The 11936-nt window shown below is 35.4% G+C and overlaps 1 protein-coding gene across 3 annotated transcripts in view; it reads right to left on the bottom strand.

The window, feature by feature from the left end:
- Positions 1–11710, bottom strand: part of LOC121373873 (nardilysin-like) — a 62861-nt gene extending 51151 nt beyond the window's left edge. The window contains exons 1-3 of one of the 3 annotated variants that reach the window (XM_041500657.1): positions 11664–11710; positions 8737–8883; positions 2273–2535 (exon numbers count right to left, since the gene is read on the bottom strand). In XM_041500657.1, the coding sequence (XP_041356591.1) occupies positions 2273–2522 (250 nt within the window). In that variant the 5' untranslated portion in view covers positions 2523–2535; positions 8737–8883; positions 11664–11710. Of the gene's footprint in view, positions 1–2272; positions 2536–8736; positions 8884–11321 lie in introns of all 3 variants that reach the window. The other 2 variants (XM_041500655.1, XM_041500656.1) reach the window with 2 other exon arrangements.
- Between the last annotated feature and the right edge of the window lie 226 nt (positions 11711–11936).

Genomic DNA, 11936 nt, shown 5'->3' on the forward strand with positions numbered 1-11936 from the left:
GGTTAAATGTGACGGCTATTATATATAATGGGCACAGCCATTTTGTTCCATTTCTCTGGCAAGCTGGTGGTTATGTAATACTTAACGCATAATGTCAGGAATGAGTCTTAGAACTAGAGAAACAAATCTACCTGGTTTTTGCTGGATAATAAAATAGGCATGCATTGCAATGTTTTGTAATAATATACATCCAGTAAGCCAGCAACAAGTATATATTATCTTTCAATACAAAATAAACCACCATTGTCAAAGTGGCTACACAACAAGTCGAAATAATTATACCATGTTTTGTCCATGCATTAAACTACATGTATGTACTGAAATGATACACAGAGTGTTTTCTTAGTTAATTGGTCTATTCTGTCAGTTGCCTCTACCTGTGATTCCTGATTGGCATGTGTGTATTTGATAGGTAACCAGATGAGCCAATTATACTGCTGTCTAAACACAAACATACATACCGATATTGTGTAATATTACCTGTCACCCCTAAAATGGTAATGGACATGGTTTATTACTGTAAATAGTTCTGTAAAACTATTGATTAAGTAGACTTTCCCATCTAAAATCACAGAACTGACCAATTATGTGGTCCTACAGCCCCATTTCATTCCGGTAATGCAACTTGAAATATATTTAGTTAATAGTTTATTATAATTATCACGTCATTTATGTTGTTTTACAAGTCAGGTTGATCAAAGAGAAGCACCTTGTCGTAAATTACTGCTTTTGTTTACACTGTGCATACAGGAGTTGGTCGGAGCTGATGTCACTTCGCCCCAAGCTAGAGTACCGGACACCTCGAAAATAAAATAAAATGGCTGCCCCCATTTAGCAGGAATAATCACGTTTTTTATTAACTCTAAAATTATGCATTTTTCATTTGTTAAAGTGTCAGTATGTGTTGGTGGTCCAGGTATGCATCTTTCCAACACATAAGGCTCATGCTTTAGTTTACTCTCCCTTTAAGGCCAGTTTGTTGTTTAACACAAACACATACCTATTATATCATTTCAAATAGTAGTGATATAAAAGATTTATTATGGCTACAATATCTTAAAATATTGCTATTTAGCTGAAACATCTCGGGTAAACCTTGTTTCTAACCAAACAAGAAATGTAACTAACTACACAACAAGACAAATGGCACATGTTTATAGTAATCTAGCATTTGTTAGGAATGTTCATGTGGTAATAAAAAAAAGGTTAATGGTTTTCAAATAACAAAAAAGGAAGAACTTTAATACAAATTTCACAGAGGTATTTTCCCTCTGTTTTGTTTACGTGTTCATTTTTGCACTGTTCAGCAGAATTTGTTTTTACCACATCTTTAATAAATAAGTTATAATTAAAATAACATTATTTGTTATGCATTTATTACTTGATGCTTAATATGCATTCAGTTATATCTTTTGACACCTATATTTCCATTTAAAATTATGGTATAACCCTACAGTTTTCCGGTTTGTCAATAAAACGAGAAATTTGCAACAGTGAATCCACCATCGGCACATCAAAAAACACAGTTGGGTTATTCCTTTTCTAATTCAACTGTTTGTTGTTTGTTTAATAGCAAATTGTCAGATTTTCAGTGAGACTGTGCATTACAAATTTCACGAGCTGAAGACATCATTAGATAACCCAGTGACAGGAAGGAAGGAAATGTTTTATTTAACGACACACTCAACACATTTTATTTACGGTCATATGGCGTCAGACATACATGTATGGTTAAGGACAACACAGATATTAAGAGAGAATACCCGCTGTCACCACTTCATGGGCTACTCTTTTCGATTAGCAGCAAGGGATCTTTTATATGCACCATCCTACAGACAGGATAGTACATACCACAGCCTTTGTTACACCTGTTGTGGAGCACTGGCTGGAACGAGAAACAGCCCAATGGGCCCACCAACAAGGATCAATCCTAGACTGACCGCACATCAAGCGAACGCTTTACCACTGGGCTACGTCCTGTCCCTCCCAGTAACAGGAGACAGGCGACCAAAACGTTAGTGGTTGTAACATAGACGTGTAATTTGAGATGTTTAATCAGCTCTAATGTATGAATAAAGCCTCATGACACCCCTTTGTTTTGCTCAAGTTATGATGTAGTTCGACTTCAAAAATGTGTGACCAGTAAAACACAGGTTTCACCATCTTAAATTTTAGCAGAGATCCAATCAGATTCATTCTTACAAATGTGTTGAATTAGAATCATGTTTTCATGTGCCATTCTCTGTGTCATGTATTATATATAATAAGATACCTAGAAGCAACATTATTTCTTCAGCTGTCAATATCTGCATTGATGGTGCGATTTTTGGTGGTCCTACTACTTTAGTTTCCGATGCTTCTTTCACAGCTTCTACTTCTTCTACTACAACAGGCTCTGGTGGTGGTGGTGGTTTAGGTAATCCCTCGGAACAAATGCCAGGTGTATATAGTTTGGCATCATTAATCTTCTGGACTTCCTTGCTATCCTTGCTACAACAACACCCACAGCAGTCCTTCGACATTGTGACTATTTAGCTGATAACAGAATAACATACAGAATTTATAATGAGTTAAACAAATGCAACCAGCTATTTCTATTTTAACTACCGGTACTACATAACAAAAGCCCATGACATAAATCTAGTGGGAAATAATATTTCTTACTCACTGAATTAGTCAGCTTTTGCATGGAGCTAGATACATTTGTCTAGCACCCTGGTGCTGGAATGATACATGTGATGTTATAACTCATGTTTTACAACGATTGACGTCATAACTCTTGGTTTTCAAAATTGTCATTTTACGTTGTATCATTGTTTTAAAAATATTTAAATAAATTAATATTTTCAACTTTATATTTATTTTTAAGTTATTATACATTTTTATGTCATTGCATAAGGTGGACTATATTTTTCCGCATATGATTAAATGAGTTTGTAGGTGAAATGTTTATGAATTGTTCTACAATAAAAACAAAATGTATCCTCAAAGGATCGTGAAGCGTCCTATTAATGGGAAAATGGCTACATCGCACACGCATTGTAATCGCACGATCAATTTGATTATTTGATCTATTACCTTATTGTTGAAAGAATACATACGTCACGTGACCTGACTCAAAGATGAAAGCAGACGTGACAGCGACAGAATTCTTTGATTATTGACAAGTGCTGATTATTTAGATGCAGGTAGGTATTAATATAGCATATGATTTTAATCGATGCTACTATTTGTTTTTCTTTATCGGTAGCAAGTACTTCCTGGTTCAGAATTATTGTGTTGTCAAAGTTCACGCGCACACAGATTCGTAACAAACAAGCCGTACGTAAAACAGGACGCTTCTTGACTTAGGACGCCTTTCGATCTTTAGTGATACATAGCTTACAAAATTATTGTTTTGTTACTGTAGTTAAATGGGCAAGAAAAAGATTCAATCACTGTTGTGAGATATAGATAAGACAATTCCAACAACGGTGATATAGATTCTATTAGTCTATTTCTAAACAAAAGAAAAAGAAATAGGTTTAATCATCTGTTCATCAACTTAGCTAAACACACTATTTTTCAACAATATCTATTTATGTATCTAAAAGTTTGGATATATATACTACTCAAAAGAATTTAAGGGTCAAAAATTTATAACCAAATAAGTTTCAGAGTGTATTAGATTGATGATGTAAACTACACCAAAAATTTCATTTATTGTTCCATATTTACAAAAAACCACAAATAAACGTCACTGTATACAAGAAAGTCACATGACATGCTATCAAAGTTGAAGGTTGTCAAACATGGATTTTACACATTAGAACATTCGTTTAATAGTGTGTGAATCCACCCCTGGCGCGAATACACTCGACACATCGTTGCCTCATGCTGTTGATCAGACGTCTGAAGAACTCTTGGGGAATGGCCTGCCACTCTGCCATAAGAAGTTGACCCAGATCATGAAGGTTGGCCGGAGGGGCATGGTTATCCCGAACTCTCTTGCCTAATTCGTCCCAGGCCTTCTCTATTGGGGCCAAGTCAGGCGAATATGCTGGCCAATCCATCCTGGCGATACCTTGTTGTCTGAGAAAGTCCGTTACCACCCTGGCGCGGTGGGGTCTGGCATTGTCATCCTGCAGAACTGCCCCGCCGCCAATCTGCTGAAGGCCTGGGAGAACCAACGGCCGGATAATCTCATTCAGATAGCGGATTCCATTCAGATTGCCATCCACCACATAGAGGGGGGTCCTGTGGTGGATAGAGATGCCGCCCCACACCATGACGCTGCCACCACCGAACCGGTGACGTTGTCTAACGTTAACGTCAGCGAAGCGCTCCCCAGGACGTCTGTAGACATGAACCCGACCGTCGTTGAACTGGAGACTAAACCTGGACTCATCAGTGAACATCACTCAACCCCAATGAACACGTTGCCACCGCAGATGAAGCGTGCACCAGTGACGTCTGGCCGTTCTGTGACGTGGTAGGAGTGGTGGTCGAACAGCCTGGCGACGGCAGCGTAGATTATTGGCTCTCAGACGATTGCGTATGGTTTGATCAGACACTCGAGTTCCAGTCGCAGTCCGCAGATTGTCACGTAATCGGCGTGCAGTGGTTGTGCATTGACGTAGAGCCATATTGGTGATGTAGCGGTCCTCTCTATTTGTAGTGCTTCAGGGTCTTCCCGAACGTGGACGATTTCGAACAGAATTCGTTGCTTGGTACCGTTGCCACAGTAGGCCAACGACACTCTGACTGACACCAAGTCTCAGAGCAACATTTCTTTGCGTATTGCCATCCTGAAGCCAAGCAATAGCCCTTCCTCGATCTTCGATAGTCGTACCATTGTCGAATTTGGAGTGTGCACCGTACACGAACGCAAGCTCCAATTATACGGAAATTCAGCATTGGGAACATGGAATACACATGCAAAGCGTGCAAATGAAGCGCTTTGTGAAAAAGCAAGTTATGGGCACTTAGCAGATCTTTCGCTTTCGCCCTAATTTACGTGCAAATGTAAGCATGTATTCGCCATTAGAACTAGTCGACAGTGTCAATGACAGTGGATTTTAATTCATTTATGGGTTGCTTAGACCCACTTTCGTCAAAATGGAACAATACCATGCGTGACATTATGGTCTAGCTAATATAATTGACATTCAGAAAATAATGTCGAAAATATCATCTGACCCTTAAATTCTTTTGAGTAGTATATATATAATTACAAACTTTCTGCTTTTATACGATTTCCTCAATTCTGATCGGACGAAGTCGAAGAAAAACTGAACGTTATCCTTAGATAAACCTCAAAAAATGACGTCAATACGCCAGCTGGGATGTCATTATGTAAAACAGGTCATGGAAAGGACACTAGAAGCTGATTTGTGTGTATTTGAACTAAATACGGCATGTCCAGGCACTTGTGCATACATTTTAGAAGAGGGTGAGGGGATAAACTATGGCTAACGAAATTTATGAGTGGTTAAGGTGTGCTTCACTGAAAAAGTATTGAAAAAAAGAGAAAATTTGCTTGATCAAGGGGAGGGTTCGACTGCCGTAACCCACCCTCTGCACAAGCTCCGGTATTTGTAATTCTATAAAACTGTTTGATATTTTTTTAATAAATGTATTGATGTACAAATGTCACAACTGCATAACAATGAACTAAACACCTCAGAAAATGACGTCATTACGTCAAATGGGACATCATTACGTAAAGCAGATCATGGGAAAGAACGTTAGAAACTGATTTATGAATTATGTGTCGTTTTAACTAAATAAGTTGTTCTGTTTGTAATTATAAGAATTGTTCGTCATTTTTTGTGAATTTATCAATGTATAACAGTCACAAATTTAGTATAAAATTGCATAGTGTAGTGATTTTATATAATTTGTGACTGTTAGACATCGATAAATTCGCAAAAAATGGCGATCAATTCTTATATAAATATGGAGTTTTACAAACTTGATATATATAAGAAGAACATTGGGATATATATTTAGATGAGCATGTAGTATTTTGACCGGCTTATTTAACCCGTTTCCATATTCCTATAAACCAAACAAGAGTTGTTCATCCAAGGTTTTTATAATATCTGATTTAGATATTCTTACAAAATATCTAACAGTAAAATTACAAAAAATACATCAACATTTTGTCCTAGAATGGGGCAAATATTAGAACGTTAAACCCCCACACACATTTTGTTCGGGTTAGTTTTAGGGTAGAGTTAGATTTAGTTTCAGGGTTAGTTTTTGAGTTAGGATGAGGTTCACTTTTTATATATCAATATAATGTGGGGTAACAGGCGGAAATCTTTCAATGAACTAAATCAGAAAGTGACAAATTTTGCTTCTTAAAAGTTTACATTTAAACCCATATAACAATATTTTATGGACTAGTTATTCAGTGAAATTATTTTGCATGTCAGTCAGAGCCTTGCTTTGAGGTACATGTATCATTGGTCACAAACCAAATACATATTATATAGATCCTGAAATTAATGCTATCATAATACAGGGTTTCTAGAATTTTTATAAAATCCACTAGCCATGGGATCAGCGATTTAAAAAATTTACTAGCCACAATTAAAAATTCACTAGCCCTACTTTACTTTAAGTTACTACAATTTTACTAAATAACTTAATAATCAGATATTTATGTCACCTAAAGAGGGAATTAGAGCTTAAAAACACTTAACATTTAAGGGTTGGGGTGGGGGCAGTATATTCTTATTTACAAAAAATTCAGTAGCCGCCGGGCATGGCAATAGTAGTTATTTACTAGCCCAACATTGAATATCACTAGCCATGGGAGTGGGGCTACCATAATCTAGAAGCCCTGCATAATATTAATGCACAAAATGCAAGCCGATGACATTTCTATTAATAAATTGAAGTATTTATTTCTATTTTTCCTTTGTATCACAGGTTATTAAAAAAATAATATTTAAAAAAACACAATTCAGTATGGAGGAAAACTAATTATTCAATCAGTAATCCAGCTAGCTGCAACCATGTGTGATCTGTGCAATGTCTTTCGCCACTCATGTCACACAGCTGACATGATTCACCAAGCACATGTGAAAAGCTTTTAGTACACTAATCTGATAGCTTTGCAGGACCTGGCAGGTGTGCAGGGGGAGGGTTCTGCTCACACAAATTTTCTTTTTCCTCTGTATATTTTTTGGGGGAGAAGGCTCGACCTCACTATAGACTCTAATCGCCACAGTCTAGAACCCCCCTGCTAAAATTCCTGCACACAAACCTGCTTTGTTTTTATTGTTTGAATTGGCTGCTGGCTGCAATGTTGATTGCATACCACTTCATGCATTTTTCATGCATTATTACTTTGAAAGCACCAATATGCTACCTGTATGCTGTCATTATTGAGTTGATTTCAACTCGGATTTGACTAAAACTAAAAGGTAGCCTACACAAACATATGTTGTTACAAAATCATATTTCAAAGGAGACCACATACTACATGTATAATAAATCTAAATTTATATATTATATAAATTTAGATTTTTTAAAAACTACTTGCCATGGAGACAGTGGATTTGAAAATTCACTGGCTTATATTCTTAAAAATTTGCCCAGTTTAAACTGTTGCTAAAATAAACATCATAAAATTAAAATAAATAACTTTTTAATATACATTTTGTCATACTTTTCAATTTACATTTTGTCATACCAATATATTTGAGATCATGTTTTTGTCAATATACACAACAGATAGGCTTATAGGCATACTTTATGGTTTGTATAAAAAAAACATGCTAAACTATACATTAGTTTAAAATAAAATTACTTACTACAGCAATTAACAACATTAAACGAATGAATGCTTTGTCATTTATAAATGAGTAAATCATATTTATTTACACATGAATGAGAACTCCCCCTACCCTAAAAAAACAACAATATATATATATATTAATATATAAAACTTTATAAACAAAAAGTGTACATGTATTACAGTTTACGGTTCACCCACAAATTAGTAATAAAGTGACAATCAATGAATTGTTAAAAAGATACAATTTAGAAGCCCTAGCATATGTATGTATAGCTATATGTTTGATTCAGTGTATTAATACTTAAAACTGTAGCAACAGAATTTCTTTTATGGTGGATACCTTTTTTCACATTCAAAATGAAATGTAACAAGCATTCTGAGAGTACTGATAAAGCAATACACATCTATCGGGCCCAACAAATTTTCTTATCTACTATAGGTATGTTCAAGGGCCATAACTCTGTAAAAACATTTGGTAAATCGCCATGAAAGTCAAACTGTAAATGTACATGACAAAGCTATAAACAGAATTTTATCTCAATATTTTTAGCATTGCAAAAAAGTCCACAATTTTTTGTTTAAGTTCAAGGGCTATAACTGTGAAAAAATGGATAAACTGCTATGAAAGTTAACTTGATCTAAAACAGTACATAATAAAACTATACATAAAATTTCTGTTCAAAATCTTGAAGCTTTGTCAAAAAAAAAAAAAAAAAATACATGTGGAACAGATGGACGGATGGACAGACAGACAGACGGTGATGAAACTAATAGTCCCTTCCTGAAGTTTACTCACTGGCATTTTTTGTTTATCAGTTATAAGTCACATTACATTTTTTGTTTATCAGTTATAAGTCACATTACATTTTTTGCTTATCAGTTATAAGTCACATTACATTTTTTGTTTATCAGTTATAAGTCACATTACATAACTGTACAGAACTTACCTGAAGCAAAAGTAAATGAAATCTGTTGAAGAGTCTTGCACGTATTCACTTTTTGGAATCTCTTAAATATTGCAGAGCATACATTGAAAACTGCTAATGGTTTCAGTCTCAACATATACAACGCTAATCAGTGGAACACACAGTCACCTAAAAAAAAGAAAAAAGTATTAAAACTTAGAATAAATGGTCTACTACTATTCATTTTATAATTAGCAAACACCAAGTAATGAGAATAAAAAAAAAAAATTTGACATAGGAATGAAATATTTGTTTAAAAAGACCTTCTGAGTAGATTGCTTAATTGGCAGCTAGTAGTTGTCAAGCATGAAACACCAGTTGGTTGGAATGAGATTAGGGTAGGAGATAATAATAAAATTTGTTTAATAAAATACAGGGGTGGAAGTCGATATAAACCCCTTTCCATTTTGGCGGACCGTTCAAAAAGGAGCCACATTTCCTTCATTCAAATAGTGCAACCTTTTCTCTTTGGCTTAATCCTACAGGACATTCCAAATCCCATAGCACCAAAACCACCCCCGCTTGCTAACAATTCCAGTCGGATTGCTGGTGTTCCCTTGCACCTGCTGATGTGGGCGGTCCCCTCTCCCACCCACTCCTGTCCTGGACGGAGGATCTGGCAGAGGCCAGCACATGTGCCCATGAAAGGTGTGCGCTCTGCTGGCTCTGAATGTGTACGTTAAACCCTATGACCTGACTTGACCTCGGTATGAGGCAGATACACAGTAGTCTAGAATTGTTTATAAGGATAATCCCTATATTTACAGATCTGGGCTCCGTTCCACAAAGCGATCTTAGTCTAGTGCTAAGATCATCTAAAGTGCATAAGATAGTTATGCACTTACGGTGATCTTTGGGCTAAGATCACTACATGAATCGGGGCCCAGGATAGTCACTGCCATCTCCAATTCCATTTGTACTATGGACTAGGTAGTAGAATTGGCAAACACTGTTGACTGTCAATGTAAAACAGAGCCATAGTCTCCAAAGCACAATTCTACAGTCCTACCCCCGACATTGTCACAAACAATGAAACATGAATAAAACATTGGCCAAATGGAGCAAAATTTAATGATGAGCTTTGGGCCACCAAAGAAGACTTGATCCAGACAGTGGTACTTACCAACACAACAGGGCCTATATTGTCAAAGCCATCTCAGAGCTATAAAATCATAAACTCATCATAGGTTGTGACATCACTACAGAACACGCCATAGTGACGTCATAGCTTACGATGGTTTCACAATTTTATAGGCTAAGATTGCTTTGAAATATTGGCCCAGGACTATAAATTTAATTATGTATTAAAAATACAATAAATTGGACTGAGAAGAGAAGAACCTATGTCCAGTAGTAGGCTACTAATAAAATAAATATCGAAAGAGAAATAAATGTGTGACAAAAAAACAAAACAAAACAACATTTTACCCAACTATACGATGTATCATATTACAAAGCATAAAAACATACTTGTTGTTTATTACAGTAATATTTGGATGGTTATGTCATCATGTAAGTCTTGGTGTCACTTTAGATCTGATCTGTTCTTATTTCATGCAAATCGCTTAAACTTAAAACAATACCTACGACGACAATAAAATCGATAGTCGCTCAACGGACTACCTTTATAAAATTCTTAGTCGCCTGTGGCTAATTTTCAACACTGATCGTTATCATTTTCTTAATTAATATACCAATATTTTAAGCAATAATCTGCATTATATTTTGTTGAATCTGCACACCAGTCCAAGTCCAAAAGCCTTGCCTGATCATTCCTTTAAGAAAATAAGGGACAGACTCACAAAGGCTTGACAGATCATTGTAATAAATTATTATTTATCTGATATTAAAGAGAAATACCCTAGTTTTTAAACAAAAAGATTTTGGTTTTTTTACTATGAGAGCTGTTTTTGACAACTGAAATCATACTATACTTAGATTTTATTGTTTAGATTATTCATATCCATACATTCGAAGTGTTTTGATCATCCTGGTGTTTTCAATATCACAAAATGTATTTCTCATATTTTCAAAAATGCACATGCGTCTGAGAAGTAACAGTTATGGAGTAGTTTTAGTCTATTTTTAGAGGGTATTTTACCATTTCAAAGTCACAGATTCATGTTTCATTCAATTGTAACTTTATCCCAATGTGTTACAAGTTTGTAGATTAACTAAACTTCGTGATAATTTTCACAGGTTGAAACTAGGGTCTGTCCCTTTAATAATAATATCTCCCCAATATTATAAAACCATTTAATAAGTGGTCATAATAGCAGTGTCACTGTAATATTAAGAAATAAAATGACACCAAAGTTGTAGAGGTCCATCTTTTATTTTGTCACAATTATTTACAGAGAGTATACTTTGGGGAGAGTTGTCAAAACACTGGGGCGAGTTGGTTTTGAGGCAAGTTGACCAGCATTCATTTCATCAAACGATTCAAAGACTATAAGTATAATTATGCAATTTATGGTGTTGTTTGTCTTTTTGTTTTTTTGTGGGGTTTTTATTATAGGCCTTCCACAGTTTTGTCTGTGATAAAATGAGAAGGTATCAAAACATACGATTTTTGTTCCATCTGTTATTAAATTGAACCACAGCAACACGTGTCCATTCAAAATAGGAAGTAGATACAAGGGCGAGAGTTACCAGTGTCGCCAGATGCGTGAGCCGAGTTCGGGCGAACTACCATCGTTCCTTGAATAGTAGGTCTATCTATAATAAAGCGTTACAATACGAATATCGGTGACATAAATGATTCAGTGATAACGGTTACGAAAGTATGTAATTGGTTTTTTTAAACAAATAAATAACAAATATATTTAAGAATAATATAAATTTTAAACTTAAAATATGATAAATAAATATATTCAGAATATTAAAAAGAAAGAGAAAACAACGTGTACGTAAACGTTTGAAGCAAGCAATCAACCGCCAGACAACTTCCAGTTCCACTTTGCGTTTGTTCACGTGCAAACGAAACAACCAAAAACGTCGGTGCACCAATGCAAACCTGTAGTTATACGTTTATGATCGCAACGTTATAATTATGTACAGCATTATGTTTAAATTATTATTCTTATTTATTTTGATTTAAGCCGAATTAATATTGCTATATAACTGTCCAAATGTTCGTCTTGCTCTCTTGCGGTCAGAGTACTTGAGATAGGAGACCAAGG

The sequence above is a fragment of the Gigantopelta aegis genome, chromosome 6 (assembly GCF_016097555.1).
Source record: "Gigantopelta aegis isolate Gae_Host chromosome 6, Gae_host_genome, whole genome shotgun sequence".
NCBI lineage: Eukaryota > Metazoa > Mollusca > Gastropoda > Neomphalida > Peltospiridae > Gigantopelta > Gigantopelta aegis.